The sequence below is a fragment of the Pseudophryne corroboree genome, chromosome 3 (genome assembly GCF_028390025.1).
Source record: "Pseudophryne corroboree isolate aPseCor3 chromosome 3, aPseCor3.hap2, whole genome shotgun sequence".
NCBI lineage: Eukaryota > Metazoa > Chordata > Amphibia > Anura > Myobatrachidae > Pseudophryne > Pseudophryne corroboree.
Window position 1 is genome coordinate 269,615,925 of NC_086446.1, and position 17,715 is coordinate 269,633,639.

General features: G+C 46.3%; 1 protein-coding gene across 1 annotated transcript in view; it reads left to right on the plus strand.

The window, feature by feature from the left end:
• Nucleotides 1-555: 555 nt before the first annotated feature.
• Nucleotides 556-17,715, plus strand: part of LOC135055245 (breast cancer anti-estrogen resistance protein 3 homolog) — a 39,566-nt gene continuing 22,406 nt past the window's right edge. The window contains exon 1 of the mRNA XM_063959060.1: nt 556-793. Coding sequence (XP_063815130.1) covers nt 627-793 — 167 coding nt within the window. The 5' untranslated portion in view covers nt 556-626. The remainder of the gene's footprint in view (nt 794-17,715) is intronic.

Genomic DNA, 17,715 nt, shown 5'->3' on the forward strand with positions numbered 1-17,715 from the left:
AGCGCTATTAACCGTGACCCATTTCTAACAGCCAGCAACCCGTGTAAGATTTAGGAAAAACCCAGGTAAAAACCTAGGTCGAAGTCACGGGAATTCAGACCCAGGTTGACCCTTTCAGACAGAAAAAAATCCCGGGTCGACTCTTCCACTACCGGAAAATTACCAGCTTGTTTTCTCTGTCGGAAAGGGGTATTACATTACTTAATACTCCATACTCCGATGGCACAGAACCCCTGGTTTTCCGTACTTGTCCTATATAGTTTTGAACTGATGTGCTGTTTTCTTGTTTTACTCATTGTTTATGGACTCTGTAATGGGCGCTGCAGATCCCTTGCAGCACCATATAAATAAAGGATAATATCACATATAAACCTTGTGGCTACTACAGTCCAGATTTTGAGAAACACTGAGACAACCTGATGCCTACAGAATGCTTCATGCAGGAAAAGCTTTCTGTTAGGAGATACAGTACATTAACTGATGGAATAAGCGGGCTTATCTGTGTTCCATAGATCATATAACCCTAGAAGTACTGCTTGAGCTCGGTTGGCAATAATGCTAGGTGAGACAGGAAGGTCTATCTACCTGTTGTAAGCAGCTGTGGGGCAGTCAGTGTGTGTGTAAGCATGGCCCTGCCTACTGCATTCCTAGTGACAGAGCAGGGAAGGCATTCAGGAAAGGGAGGAACTGTCCAGCTGTGTATTACACAGTTATCAAGCAGAGAATCTAACATATTGGAAGATATTGGGACCCCGGCTGCTCACCTCTGCTGTCAGGCAGCACCAGCGACAAGGTAGGAAAAAGCCTAAAGTTTGTGTAGAGAAGCAGAGTATAACAAGCCAGAAATCAGGCATGGGGTGGAGAGTTACAGCATATGAGGGGTCAGGCTGCAGCAAGGTGTGCCTGGGGGTTGAATATGGTGGATAAAGACTGCACAAGGATTCAATGTATATGATATATGTGACGTACTCAGCGTTTGGTTCTTCAGCTGTTGTGTGAACTACAAGTGCCAGCATGACTTGCCAGTATTAACAGTCTGACATGGCATGCTGTGGCTTGTAGTTCCACAGTAGCTTTAGAGCAATAGTTTCCCAAGCCTGGTCTATACAGTCTAGCCTGATTTTCTGAAACTTGTTTTTCCACATTGGAGGTTATTTATTAATCACAGTGAAGAAATATCTAAATTTAAGAATCCCAACTGTCTGCTGGGTATCACGGGCTACCTCCAGCAATAGATTATCAATGGCCTATATACCATGGACAGTCGGAGTCCACCTACCGCTATCGCCATCTCAGTTTGGTGATAGTAGAGACCTCTTAATAAAAATACCCTTTGTTTAGATGTTTTATTGAAACAATGGGGGTTATTCCGAGTTGATCGCACGTAGCAACTTTTTGCTGCTCGTGCGATCAACCTGACGCCGCCTATGGGGGAGTGTATTTAGCATAGCAGGGCTGCGAACGCTTGTGCAGCCCTGCTATGCTAAAAAAGTTTCACGTAAAACAAGACCAGCCCTAGACCTACTTACCATTTGCGATGGATCCAGCGATGCAGGTTCTGGATTTGACGTCAGACATCCACCCTCAAAACGCCTGGACACGCCTGCGTTCGCTGGACCACTCCCGGAAAACGGTCAGTTGACGCCCCGACACGCCTTCCTCCTGTCAATCTTCTTGCGGTTGCTGCTGCGACCGCTTTTCTCGTTCCCAGCGTCGTTGCCCGGCAACAGCCGTCACCGGGCAACGACGCGCATGCGCAGTTCTGACCCGACCGCACCGCTGAGAAGAAGTGCAGCGTGCGATCGGGTCGGAATAACCCCCAATACCTTGGGGTTTTGCTATGAAGAACATACTACAATAATTGCATTTTTTTCCATATTTCTATAATTTTTATGTCAATTTGTTTGTGAAACTGCAACTGAAAGCCAAGTCAGAGCTTTCAGTGCAGTGTGCATCCGTAAAAACAGGGTGCCAGTATCGCAGGGGAAGTGGGCATTGGTCAGCTGTCCTGGTGATATTTTAATGGTAAATGGCATTAACAGACGATTTTCTATTGATGCTATAAGCACTGTCACAGATAATCTTTACTATTACTGCAAATTATTAATATTATCCTAGTTCCTTAAGCTGATAGTGTATGCTGGGACTTGTAGTTACACAACAGCTGTACATACAGTAATAAGGGCTAATCACAGATCTCTGACTTACTCTAACACGGACCATTTATTTCTTCAACTATGTCGTTCTGTATTTACTTTCCAACCAGCATGAAATATAGAGTAGTGCAAATGTTACAGTTATGTAACTCGGGGCTGGACAATCCCAGGAGCCAGCTTACCAACGCAAGTCCAGAATGACTGCAGTAACCTTCATTTGTGTCAGTGGTTGCATATAGTATTTTCTTGTAATTTCTAGATGTAACTCGCTGCTGATTTCGCCTTTGTTTAACCTGGTTTTTAATGTAATGTATGAACGACTTGCGCTTTACAGTGCTGCTGTGTTAGCACTTTATAAATCAATAATAATAATGTAGTAATGTAAAGCAGTCTTTTAATTTATTTATGTCATGTTTGTGTGACCTGAAGCAACATGAAATATTTCAAAGCCTCTGGCAGGAACAATTACAGAGTAGGCACTTTGGGAGTCATGTGACTGAAGCATGTCTGCAGAGTGTAATGTACAGTATAATCTCAGGTAGGGCAACTAAGAATGTATCATGTATCGGGACACAAAATGAAATATAAAGGGCACTTGATATCGCCTAATGAGCCCAGAAAGGGTCAAACTAAATAGCAAAACAGAAAATCATACTGCAACATGTAGCATACAGTAGTTATTAAAATAACTTAGGGGAATTTGTATTAAAAATTGTGGCACTGCTGCGATATTAACAATCCATATTTCGAAGGATATTTTCATTCTGTATGAAAATATCCCGCAATGTACTAAAGTTAACTCACAGGGACAGCGATAGCAACAATCGATGTCCCTGTAAGCTACTTCTCCGGCAAGTTTGAAGAGTATCTCAGAAAGGGATCGGAAGATCTCTCTTCCCCAAGTACGCCTCCATAGGTTTAAAGCAGTTTATGCCACTTGAAGATGCTATAAACTAACATGGCCAAACACCAACAAGCTTTGCTTTTCAGAATTTGGTACTTTACAGTAGAAGTCAGTTCATAGTCCCCATTGTTAATAAGGATTGCGATCTGCAGCGCTTATCAGCATTCTGCAGTCGATTTCTGTGAAATCTCCTGCATTAGGCTGTTAGTACATAGCAACTAATCATAAAATTATGCAGAAATAACAGTTTCTATATCATTTTATGAAAGAAAAAAAACACTCGATAAATAGGCCCCTTAGTTATGTAGAACAAAGTTAATGGAAGTTTCCAAAAACATAAATAGGGAATAGTCTGCAAAAATACATGCTATAAAACCTAGTTGATTCTAAGAATCAAATGAAACGTAACATTCACTTTTATCAGTGTATTGGTACTTATCGCTAGCTTTAGTGGCCTCACCTGCCTCACCCCACCGCACGTCACTGATACCAATGGACGGCATGCCGGCGGTCAAAATACCGAGAGCAGCTTCCCGACCATCAGAATCCCGGCAGCCCCCTGGAAAGTACCCTAACCTACCCCTGCCCCCTACCCTAACCCTCCCTTGTGGGTGCCTAACCCTAACCTTCCCTTCCATGGTACCTAACCCTCCCTTGTGGGTGCCTAAACCTAACTCTTCCTGGTGGTGCCTAACCCTAACCTTCCCCTGTCCCCTACCCTAACCCTCCCTTGTGGGTGCCTAACCCTAACCTTCCCTTCCATGCTACCTAACCCTCCCTTGTGGGTGCCTAAACCTAACTCTTCCTGGTGGTGCCTAACCCTAACCTTCCCCTGCCCACTTCGCTAACCCTCCCTTGTGGGTGCCTAACCCTAACCTTCCCTTCCATGGTACCTAACCCTCCCTTGTGGGTGCCTAAACCTAACTCTTCCTGGTGGTGCCTAACCCTAACCTTCCCCTGCCCCCTACCCTAACCCTCCCTTGTGGGTGCCTAACCCTAACCTTCCCTTCCATGCTACCTAACCCTCCCTTGTGGGTGCCTAAACCTAACTCTTCCTGGTGGTGCCTAACCCTAACCTTCCCCTGCCCACTTCGCTAACCCTCCCTTGTGGGTGCCTAACCCTAACCTTCCCCTGCCCACTTCCCTAACCCTCCCTTGTGGGTGCCTAAACCTAACTCTTCCTGGTGGTGCCTAACCCTAACCTTCCCTTCCAGGCTACCTAACCTTCCCCTGCTCACTTCCCTAACCCTCCCTTGTGGGTGCCTAAATATAACCCTCCGTGGTGGTGCCTAAACCTAACCTCACCTTCTAAGTGCCTAAACCTAACCCTCCCTCCCCGGTACCTAGCCATACCCTTCCCGTCCATGCATCCTAACCCCCCTTCTAATGCCTAAACCTAACCTCCCACCCCCTGCGGCAGGGCACGAGCGTGTCCCGCTGGAAGAACAATCGGGATTCCGGCTGTCTGTATTTTGACGCTGGGACCACGACCTCCGTCTGAATTTAGATGCCAGGCTTATGGCGTCCTTCTGGATTCCACACTGGTATATCGACCGCCGGGATCCCATCCTTCCGGATATTAACTGCATCCCATCTGAATGCCCGCTCATGTTGTACAGCACTTTTATAGAGGCAATGCTAGTAGTGTAAAAGACATTAATGTATGAATCTGGTACATGAAATGACAGCCCTGAAATGTACCTGCATGGAAGCATTTGCCAAATATGTGAGCTGGGCATGTATCTATGTAATAAATGTGTGTACATTTGTGTAAAACTTCATACACCACAAATCTATAAATTCCCTAGTTTAAGTCAAAGACATCCCACACACTCAGATACTTGCTCAGTGGGCAGTGCCCCACTGCCAGCCTCCTGCTTTATCTCGCTAATCATTGCCTGTCACTGAGCAGCACTGGAAAAATATCAGCCTGCTCTGTGCATAAAATGTGTTATAAGTATCTGAATAATAATTAATGAAAACATTCCCCTGGTGACCATCACCTTTGAACACGGACATAGTTGTAGTTAAGTTCATATATTAAGGGGTAGATTTATCCACAGCTTGTTTATCTTTGAGCTAAGACACATCCTAAATCGTAACTTAAAACCAGTGGCGGAACTGGGGTCAGTGACCCCTAAAGTGGCTAACAGCAAAATCCAGTGCGACCAAAAGGGGGTGTGGCCACATGAGAAGCCCCCCCCCCCCTCCTTCTCCATTTACATCACTTCAGGTGCATGCCCAGCATTCTGGGCTGTCCCCAGAAACTCAGCATGCACTGCCTGTTCCTCCTCCTGAAGGCAGACAAGTGCTGGGAACAGCTTACTGGCATATTTATAATGAGTGCAGTGTGTGCGGGGGTCCAGGGGGGCCCACACCACACACCCGGCACCCATTATTTTTAATACTTACCCTCCGGAGTCCTGCGGCACAGCAGCTGCAGAAATCACTGGGAAAATGATGCAGCGCCATTTTTACAGTGTATCAAGCATGTGCAGTAGGAAAATCACTGGGAAAATGGCCACTGCACCATTTTTTCCACGGATCTGTGCATGCACTGTACACTCTGGGACAGCGCCAGGGACCCTAGGGACCTTAGTGCCCAGAAATACAGCACTGCCAGCTAGAGAGGAGGGAAGCCCAGACAGAGCCTGCACATGGGCCTCGTGATTATTGCTAAATAGACCCTGGAAAAGATGTACTAATTTACAAGTTGCTGGAGATGTATTGTGGTTAACTCACTGCTTCGGCGATCTGTGCTCTTCTATATTGCATCAGTGGATGTAGTTATCTGCGTGCAGTCTCATTGCACATGCGCAACGCGATAAGGCTGTGTATGCGCATCTTGCAAAGTGACTTAAAATGGAATGTCTGGAGTTGATGGCAGCAAAGTAGGATAGCATTACACCGTTGTGATAAGCCATTATGATGTGTTTTTTGGAGGAGCGATGATCAGCTGAGCGTTTTGTTGCTGCATAAGTTGACAGCAAGCATTGTTGCCATAGTGGCTATTGCATCGGCAGTATTGAGAGAAAGTGTATGCCTTTCGATACATGCATAGAATAGAAGCAGTGATAACCCCTTTTCCTTTTTTTTTTTTTTTTTTTTTTTTGGGGGGGGGGGAAAGCTGGAAAAAGGGGTTATCACCACTTGAATTCAATTGCAAACGAAAGGTGCGAATTGGCGTTGCATCACATCTTACACCCTTTGCCACACCCTTTGCCAGTCTGGCCGAATCCCAGATTTGCTCAAAAGTGCTTGCTACCCTCAGGGTAGTGAAGAGTTTTGTGTAAGATAGGGCTGCGTAGAGTGGCTGCTGCCATGCCGATTCAGCCGGGCGAAAGCATTCCCCTGTAATTGAATTTCCCCTATCTCCTAAGTTTGAGTCTCAAGGACATCCACAATTTACTTGCCCTGAGTCCCCCACAAATCTCAATTTGGTCCTGAACTTCATGCCTTTATATACCTATTTCCCTAAAAAGACCCTAAAAAAAAGTAAGTATATATACAATTGAGTGACGATTCTTGGAGGGGAGCTTTCTGCTCCATGTGTTGGGAAGACGTGTCATGGCATGTGTGACAAGTGTATTTTCAAGGAATGTGTCTCCCTTCGGACATTCCTTGCCGTGTGCCTGGACTTGCCTTATTCTGCATGTGTGTGTACTGCTGGTGCACGTGTGATGTCAGTGGGGTGTGACTTCCTCTCTATGAATCTGACTGTTAATGATTAAGAGAATTACATTGGAATGTGTTGTAACGAACAGGAGCTGAGAGCTGCACCCATTGCCTTAACAAGTGACACATCTTGCCGGACTTTCTAATGTTACAACGAGGAACATAGGGACTGATCCTTACAGCGTATTTACAAGGGCAAGAATCATCTGAGGTGTGAGGTTTCATAGAAGGTAAGGGAAATGGGTGGTGCAAGCAGTATTTGCAGCCATACTATATCCGGCCTTTATTGCCTCAATGACTTCACAGAACTTGAACTGCTTGACATTTTACATAGGCCAAACAACTGACTGCATGTTATAGACTGCATGTCTCCCAACTGTCCTGATTTAGGATGGACAGTACTGCTTTTAGTGCTCTGTCCATCTGTCCTAATCCAGCTGGAAGGTTGGGAGCTATGCACCATTCACTGGTGCATTGCATAGCCATGTACACCTGCCATGGGCCCTCATTCCGAGTTGTTCGCTCGCTAGCTACTTTTAGCAGAAATGCACACACAAAGCCGCCGCCCTCTGGGAGTGTATCTTAGCATAGCAGAATTGCTAAAGAAAGATTAGCAATTGCTAACGAAAGATTAGCAATTCTGCTATTATTAGCAGAATTGCTAACGAAAGCAATTTCCTTGCAGTTTCTGAGTAGCTCCAGACCTACTCCTAGATTGCGATCACCTCAGTCCGTTTAGTTCCTGGTTTGACGTCACAAACATGCCCAGCGCCCGGCCAGCCACTCCTCCGTTACTCCAGCCACTCCTGCGTTTTTACCTGGCACGCCTGCGTTTTCTCTGGCTGGGTCCACAGGATAACATTGGGATATTGTCGAGCGAAGGCGAAAATGGCACCAACACGGTCACGAGCTTTCTGGCCTCCCAGGATGCATTGGGGCCTCCACTATATAGTCCCGCCCACTGACTCAGTCAGATCAGTTTTTTGCTTGGTGCGGCAGGAAGCCGCATGGTCACAGGGCTGCTGTGAATAAAGCAGCATAAAGCTTTTATTATTTTATTTTTTATAGACTTACTATATATTTTTTTTTGAGCGACTTCTCTTAACAGTGTCTTAAACGCATATTAGAAAGAGTCGCTCCAACAACTCCCCACCAGGTTGCAACAACGCTTACCTTCAGGTATCAGTGCTGTCTCGACGGGCGTCTGTGTCGGATGTTCTAGCAGGTCCAGCAGACGTAACCAGGCTGTGGCCGGAGCATGGGGAGACGGTGAGTCTATGGACTTCCTCTTACTAGAGGGGTCAGGACACAGCTACACTGATTTGGTGGAGACTACAAACAGTGTGTTGATGCACCGAACATCTCGAGTGTGACAGCGCTACGCTCAGGGGATCATAGGCGCCAGGACTAGGTAGAGGCCGCGATCCTGGGAGTTTAAGTCAACGGGGGGATTCAGACGCTCTCCTGGCCGTCCCTCCTCCGAGTTCATGGCCAGTTCCCGCGTGTCTCTCGTTTCATGAACTGAATGACCTCACTTCCGGCTCAGACGCTACCACGAGGGTACTCGGTTGCAGCTTAGACGCTGCGGTTGTGTACACTGGAGGTAAAACCCGCCAGAACGAGTCGCAGGCCTTAGCGTCTGCATACACGTGGAAGTTGCTCAGCGTCCGTGTCCGTTGGTGAGCGTCTGCGTCCGTTATCAGTTACCAAGAGCTGCAGTGTACAGCAGTAGCGTCTGAATCCACTCAGCGTCTTACGAGCGTATTTGCTTGGATATGGAAGTGTAGTGAGTCTCCCTGTATCCCACTCTCCGGAGGCAGGGTATACAGTACTAAAAATTCCTTATACTTTTTAGTATGCATTGTTAATTTTTAGTACCTATTGCATATGAGACCTGTATATTACTGTGTTTTCTGCATGTTATGTTGAAAAAAAGAGCCAGTTAAAACAGAAGTACAATTTTCCTACTTATGTATAAGTTGTTATGGAGGCTGTATTCTCATATGGCAATGTCTAATGCTTTAACATGTGACTGACTGCTAGTATGTGTGCTGACTTTTCTGTGTAATGTCAGTCCTGTTCTGACCCTCAAATCAGGTGCACTGTGGTCAGATTGATCTCACCTCTATATACTGACACATAGGGTGTTTTTCAGTCACAAAATTGTGTAGTCAATAACAGGTCTGTGAGCGACAAAAGTGATGAGGAGAATTTATCAAGCACTCCTATAGCCCTAACATGCTTATCTTGTAAGTCAGGGGTAATTGATATGAATCAATTGGTCACTTATGAGGGTTTGTGTGCAAACTGTTTCGCTTTTCAGCGAAGTAAAAGACAGGAGTTGGTTCAGCCACCAACAGAGCCACCATTAAATATGTTCGCAAAGACTCTATCTTCTATAGCAGACAAGTTAACTACAGTAGCACCACCTCAGGGGTTAGGTTACACTATGAACCCATACATGCAGCTCCCTTCCTACGGCTTGGTTCCAGTAGCCTCTACAAGCAACCAAGAGACAGTTAAGACTAAGACAGATACGTCTATGTGGCAGACTACACAAGATGATACATCGGACAATGAGACAATAGATTCGACTCCGTATGATGATCAGTCGCAGAGTTTTAGTTCAGATGATGTAGCTGAACTTATTAATGCTGTGAAAGCTGTTCTCTCGTTGGAAGAGCCAGCCAAGACAGGGTCAAAATCTAAAGCACCTGTATTTAAACGAACAAAATCAGTGAAAGCTGAATTCCCAGCGTCCAATGAGCTGACAGAAATGATGGATGAGTCTTGGGCAGCGCCCAGTAAAAAGTATAAGATTCCTAAGAGATGGGATTCTTATTATCCATTTCCAGCTGTGGATTGTTCGAAAAGAGAAGTTCCTCCAAAAGTAGATGCACATGTTCTGCGACTCGTGCATAAATCTGCTTTACCACTGTCATCTACCTCACTAAATGATGTCACAGACAGAAGGGTAGATAGCCTTTTGAAAAATATTTTTTCTCTAGTAGGAGCAGTGGTAAGACTTGCTATGGCTTCGGCCTGGGTAGCAAAGGCAATGGGCGAATGGATAGAGGAACTAGAGAATAGCATCCCTTCTCCTACTAGGGAGCAAGAGGATCATTTTTGCCGTTTAAGACAATCTGCCCAGTATATGGAAGAAGCAGCAATTGATGTAGGTACAGTTGCTTCTAAAGCTTCAGCCTTGACAGTAGTCGCTCGTCGAGCAATTTGGCTACGTACCTGGAAGGCAGATGCGGAATCCAAGAAAGAATTGGAAGCATTGCCTTTTGTGGGTAATATATTATTTGGAAAACCTTTATCGGATATCCTAGAATCAGAGGCTGAATCGAAAAAGGTCAGATTTCTGGCGACCTATAACCCTAAGTCCAAGGGTTTAAAATTTTGCTCTTTTCGTTGGCAAAGCAAAGCAAAGCGAAAGCAAAAGAGGAGCCTAAACAACCACAGTTTAAATCCAGGGGTAGGAAGCAGTGGGCTAGCAAAAAGCCAGCTTCCAAACCTAAACAGAAACCCTCAGCCTGAAGAGACAGGCCTCCGCCAGGAGGATTCCATGGTTGGGGGCCGACTCCATCAATTTGCACACATATGGCAACAGTCAACAGTAGATGCCTGGGTGCAGAAGGTAGTATCTCAGCGGTATGGGTTCCCATTCAGGAGGCAGCCTCCTCAAAGATTTTTTTGCACCAGCCCGTCTCGTATAGAGTCGAAGGCCAATGCCCTGCAAGAAGCAGTCCAAAAATTACTGCAGTCAGGTGTGATTGTCCCAGTACCTCCATCACAAAAGGGACAGGGGTATTACTCCAATCTATTTCTAATCCAGAAACCAAATGGGTCATATCGACCAATTCTAAATCTGAAAATGTTGAACAAATACATATGGATCCCGAAGTTCCACATGGAGACGTTACGCTCCATAATGTTGGCTATGGAACCGGGAGATTATATGGTATCTCTGGATGTACGGGATGCTTACCTACATGTGCCTATAGCACTGTCACATCAGTGTTACCTAAGGTTTGCCATCCTCCAGGAACATTTCCAGTTCCAAGCTCTGCCTTTCGGGCTAGCTACAGCACCCAGGGTGTTTACCAAGATCATGGTGGTTATGGCAGCTTGTCTGCGCAAGCAGGGGATAAGAATATTCCCATACCTCGACGACCTGTAAATCTTAGCACAGTCTCAAGATTTACTGTTGAGCCATCTTCAACAGACGATAGTTTGTTTACAGAGACACGGGTGGCTCATAAATTGGGAGAAGTCGTCCCTGAATCCGTCACAGCGGATGGTTCATTTGGGGCCATATTGGATTCAGACCTACAGAAAGTTCTCTTACCAGAGAAAAAGATAGTCAAGGTGCAGGTCATGGCTCAGGATGCGTTGCAAGCCCAGACAATGTCAGTCCATGCAGCAATGCGACTGTTGGGTCTGATGGTATTAACCTTCGACATGGTGGAATATGCGCAATTCCACTCCAGACCATTGCAGCACCTTATTCTGACCAAATGGAACGGAAATCATCAGACGATAAAGAAACAGATGATAACGATTCCAGTAAAGGTAAAGAGGTCTCTAGCATGGTGGCTACAGACAGACCATTTAAACAAGGGGAGACCCTTTTGGATAAAAGAGTGGCAAGTCCTGACAACAGATGCCAGCCTGCAGGGCTGGGGGGCGGTACTCGGAAGCCTATGGTTCCAGGGAAAGTGGACCGCAAGGGAAAGTCGCCTGCCGATAAATCTGTTGGAGATAAGGGCCGTTTACTTGGCTCTAGTTCAGGCAAAGGACAATCTACAAGGAAGACCAGTCCAGATCCGCTCAGACAATGCGACGGCAGTAGCATACCTCAATCATCAAGGAGGAACTCGCAGCAAGAGTAGAGATGAGCGGGTTCGGTTCCTCGGAATCCGAACCCGCCCGAACTTCAGTTTTTTTTTACACGGGGCCGAGCGACTCGGATCTTCCCGCCTTGCTCGGTTAACCCGAGCGCGCCCGAACGTCATCATCCCGCTGTCGGATTCTCGCGAGGCTCGGATTCTATTGCGAGACTCGGATTCTATATAAGGAGCCGCGCGTCGCCGCCATTTTCACACGTGCATTGAGATTCATAGGGAGAGGACGTGGCTGGCGTCCTCTCCGTTTATAGAGAAGAGAGTGAGACAGTAGAGAGAGACACAGTAGTAATTTTGGGGAGCATTAGGAGGAGTACTAGTTACTTGCTGAAGTGATAGATAGTGTGACTGTATATTATCTGACTTGTGGGGGAGACACTGACAGTGGGGAGCAGTTAGAGTCTGAGAGCAGGACTCAGGAGTACATATAACGTACAGTGCACACTTTTGCTGCCAGAGTGCCACACTGCCATTGTGACCACACTGACCACCAGTATAATATATATTGTGATTGTCTGCTTAGGAGTACTACTTGCAAGTTGCTGATAGTGTGACCAGTGACCTGACCACCAGTCACCACCAGTTTAATATATATATATATATATATATATATATATATATATATATATATATATATATATATTATATATAATTGTATATAATATATATATATATAATATTGTATACCACCTACCCGTGTTTTTTTTTTTCTCTTTCTTCTTTATACATACTACTATAGTAGCTTACTGTAGCAGTCTGCGGTGCTGCTGAGCTGACAGTGTCCAGCAGGTCCGTCATCAGTCATTACATAATAAATATATATACCTGTCCGGCTGCAGTACTAGTGATATATATATATATATATATATATATATATATATATATATATTGATTGATTTCATCTCATTATCATCCAGTCTATATTAGCAGCAGACACAGTACGGTAGTCCACGGCTGTAGCTACCTCTGTGTCGGCAGTCGCTCATCCATCCATAATTGTATACCACCTACCCGTGGTTTTTTTTTTTTTTCTTCTTTATACATACTACTATAGTAGCTTACTGTAGCAGTCTGCGGTGCTGCTGATCTGACTGTGTCCAGCAGGTCCGTCATCAGTCATTACATAATAAATATATCTACCTGTCCGGCTGCAGTACTAGTGTGATATAATATATATTGATTTCATCTCATTATCATCCAGTCTATATTAGCAGCAGACACAGTACGGTAGTCCACGGCTGTAGCTACCTCTGTGTCGGCAGTCGCTCGTCCATCCATAATTGTATACCACCTACCCGTGGTTTTTTTTTTTTTTTCTTTCTTCTTTATACATACTACTATAGTAGCTTACTGTAGCAGTCTGCGGTGCTGCTGAGCTGACAGTGTCCAGCAGGTCCGTCATCAGTCATTACATAATAAATATATCTACCTGTCCGGCTGCAGTACTAGTGTGATATAATATATATTGATTTCATCTCATTATCATCCAGTCTATATTAGCAGCAGACACAGTACGGTAGTCCACGGCTGTAGCTACCTCTGTGTCGGCAGTCGCTCGTCCATCCATAAGTATACTAGTATCCATCCATCTCCATTGTTTACCTGAGGTGCCTTTTAGTTGTGCCTATTAAAATATGGAGAACAAAAATGTTGAGGTTCCAAAATTAGGGAAAGATCAAGATCCACTTCCACCTCGTGCTGAAGCTGCTGCCACTAGTCATGGCCGAGACGATGAAATGCCAGCAACGTCGTCTGCCAAGGCCGATGCCCAATGTCATAGTACAGAGCATGTAAAATCCAAAACACCAAATATCAGTAAAAAAAGGACTCCAAAATCTAAAATAAAATTGTCGGAGGAGAAGCGTAAACTTGCCAATATGCCATTTACCACACGGAGTGGCAAGGAACGGCTGAGGCCCTGGCCTATGTTCATGGCTAGTGGTTCAGCTTCACATGAGGATGGAAGCACTCAGCCTCTCGCTAGAAAAATGAAAAGACTCAAGCTGGCAAAGAACTGTGCGTTCTTCGAAATCCCAAATCCACAAGGAGAGTCCAATTGTGTCGGTTGCGATGCCTGACCTTCCCAACACTGGACGTGAAGAGCATGCGCCTTCCACCATTTGCACGCCCCCTGCAAGTGCTGGAAGGAGCACCCGCAGTCCAGTTCCTGATAGTCAGATTGAAGATGTCAGTGTTGAAGTACACCAGGATGAGGAGGATATGGGTGTTGCTGGCGCTGGGGAGGAAATTGACAAGGAGGATTCTGATGGTGAGGTGGTTTGTTTAAGTCAGGCACCCGGGGAGACACCTGTTGTCCGTGGGAGGAATAGGGCCGTTGACATGCCTGGTGAAAATACCAAAAAAATCAGCTCTTCGGTGTGGAAGTATTTCAACAGAAATGCGGACAACATTTGTCAAGCCGTGTGTTGCCTTTGTCAAGCTGTAATAAGTAGGGGTAAGGACGTTAACCACCTCGGAACATCCTCCCTTATACGTCACCTGCGGCGCATTCATAATAAGTCAGTGACAAGTTCAAAAACTTTGGGCGACAGCGGAAGCAGTCCACTGACCAGTAAATCCCTTCCTCTTGTAACCAAGCTCACGCAAACCACCCCACCAACTCCCTCAGTGTCAATTTCCTCCTTCCCCAGGAATGCCAATAGTCCTGCAGGCCATGTCACTGGCAATTCTGACGATTCCTCTCCTGCCTGGGATTCCTCCGATGCATCCTTGCGTGTAACGCCTACTGCTGCTGGCGCTGCTGTTGTTGCTGCTGGGAGTCGATGGTCATCCCAGAGGGGAAATCGTAAGACCACTTTTACTACTTCCACCAAGCAATTGACTGTCCAACAGTCCTTTGCGAGGAAGATGAAATATCACAGCAGTCATCCTGCTGCAAAGCGGATAACTGAGGCCTTGGCATCCCGGGTGGTGAGAAACGTGGTTCCGGTATCCATCATTACTGCAGAGCCAACTAGAGACTTGTTGGAGGTACTGTGTCCCCGGTACCAAATACCATCTAGGTTCCATTTCTCTAGGCAGGCGATACCGAAAATGTACACAGACCTCAGAAAAAGAGTCACCAGTGTCCTAAAAAATGCAGCTGTACCCAATGTCCACTTAACCACGGACATGTGGACAAGTGGAGCAGGGCAGGGTCAGGACTATATGACTGTGACAGCCCACTGGGTAGATGTATGGACTCCCGCCGCAAGAACAGCAGCGGCGGCACCAGTAGCAGCATCTCGCAAACGCCAACTCTTTCCTAGGCAGGCTACGCTTTGTATCACCGGTTTCCAGAATACGCACACAGCTGAAAACCTCTTACGGCAACTGAGGAAGATCATCGCGGAATGGCTTACCCCAATTGGACTCTCCTGTGGATTTGTGGCATCGGACAACGCCAGCAATATTGTGTGTGCATTAAATCTGGGCAAATTCCAGCATGTCCCATGTTTTGCACATACCTTGAATTTGGTGGTGCAGAATTTTGTTAAAAACGACAGGGGCGTGCAAGAGATGCTGTCGGTGGCCAGAAGAATTGCGGGACACTTTCGGCGTACAGGCACCACGTACAGAAGACTGGAGCAACACCAAAAACGCCTGAACCTGCCCTGCCATCATCTGAAGCAAGAAGTGGTAACGAGGTGGAATTCAACCCTATATATGCTTCAGAGGTTGGAGGAGCAGCAAAAGGCCATTCAAGCCTATACAATTCAGCACGATATAGGAGGTGGAATGCACCTGTCTCAAGCGCAGTGGAGAATGATTTCAACGTTGTGCAAGGTTCTGCTGCCCTTTGAACTTGCCACACGTGAAGTCAGTTCAGACACTGCCAGCCTGAGTCAGGTCATTCCCCTCATCAGGCTTTTGCAGAAGAAGCTGGAGACATTGAAGGAGGAGCTAACACGGAGCGATTCCGCTAGGCATGTGGGACTTGTGGATGGAGCCCTTAATTCGCTTAACAAGGATTCACGGGTGGTCAATCTGTTGAAATCAGAGCACTACATTTTGGCCACCGTGCTCGATCCTAGATTTAAAACCTACCTTGGATCTCTCTTTCCGGCAGACACAAGTCTGCTGGGGTTCAAAGACCTGCTGGTGAGAAAATTGTCAAGTCAAGCGGAACGCGACCTGTCAACATCTCCTCCTTCACATTCTCCCGCAACTGGGGGTGCGAGGAAAAGGCTCAGAATTCCGAGCCCACCCGCTGGCGGTGATGCAGGGCAGTCTGGAGCGACTGCTGATGCTGACATCTGGTCCGGACTGAAGGACCTGTCAACGATTACGGACATGTCGTCTACTGTCACTGCATATGATTCTCTCCCCATTGAAAGAATGGTGGAGGATTATATGAGTGACCGCATCCAAGTAGGCACGTCACACAGTCCGTACTTATACTGGCAGGAAAAAGAGGCAATTTGGAGGCCCTTGCACAAACTGGCTTTATTCTACCTAAGTTGCCCTCCCACAAGTGTGTACTCCGAAAGAGTGTTTAGTGCCGCCGCTCACCTTGTCGGCAATCGGCGTACGAGGTTACTTCCAGAAAATGTGGAGAAGATGATGTTCATTAAAATGAATTATAATCAATTCCTCCGTGGAGACATTGACCAGCAGCAATTGCCTCCACAAAGTACACAGGGAGCTGAGATGGTGGATTCCAGTGGGGACGAATTGATAATCTGTGAGGAGGGGGATGTACACGGTGATATATCGGAGGATGATGATGAGGTGGACATCTTGCCTCTGTAGAGCCAGTTTGTGCAAGGAGAGATTAATTGCTTCTTTTTCGGTGGGGGTCCAAACCAACCCGTCATTTCAGTCACAGTCGTGTGGCAGACCCTGTCACTGAAATGATGGGTTGGTTAAAGTGTGCATGTCCTGTTTATACAACATAAGGGTGGGTGGGAGGGCCCAAAGACAATTCCATCTTGCACCTCTTTTTTCTTTAATTTTTCTTTGCGTCATGTGCTGTTTGGGGAGTGTTTTTTGGAAGGGCCATCCTGCGTGACACTGCAGTGCCACTCCTAGATGGGCCCGGTGTTTGTGTCGGCCACTAGGGTCGCTTATCTTACTCACACAGCTACCTCATTGCGCCTCTTTTTTTCTTTGCGTCATGTGCTGTTTGGGGAGTGTTTTTTGGAAGGGCCATCCTGCGTGACACTGCAGTGCCACTCCTAGATGGGCCCGGTGTTTGTGTCGGCCACTAGGGTCGCTTATCTTACTCACACAGCTACCTCATTGCGCCTCTTTTTTTCTTTGCGTCATGTGCTGTTTGGGGAGTGTTTTTTGGAAGGGCCATCCTGCGTGACACTGCAGTGCCACTCCTAGATGGGCCCGGTGTTTGTGTCGGCCACTAGGGTCGCTTATCTTACTCACACAGCTACCTCGGTGCAAATTTTAGGACTAAAAATAATATTGTGAGGTGTGAGGTATTCAGAATAGACTGAAAATGAGTGGAAATTATGGTTTTTGAGGTTAATAATACTTTGGGATCAAAATGACCCCCAAATTCTATGATTTAAGCTGTTTTTTAGGGTTTTTTGAAAAAAACACCCGAATCCAAAACACACCCGAATCCGACAAAAAAAATTCGGTGAGGTTTTGCCAAAATGCGGTCGAACCCAAAACAAGGCCGTGGAACCGAACCCAAAACCAAAACACAAAACCCGAAAAATTTCAAGTGCACATCTCTAAGCAAGAGTCTGATGGAGGAAGTAACTCCCATTTTAAAATGGGCAGAACTCCATCTCCCGGCATTGTCAGCAGTATTTGTCCCGGGTGTACTAAATTGGGAAGCAAATTTTCTCAGTCGGCACACCATTCAGGAAACCGAATGGGCACTACACCCAGAAGTGTTTCAGACACTGGTGAACAGATGGGGTCTACCGGAGATAGACTTTATGGTGTCTCGTCTAAACAACAAGGTTCCGAGGTACGGATCAAGAACAAGGGACCCAGGAGCGTTCCTGGTAGACGCACTGTCAGTAGAATGGAGGTTTCCGCTGGCATATCTGTTCCCTCCAATATCTCTGTTACCCAGAGTTGTGAGAAAGATAAAACAGGCAAA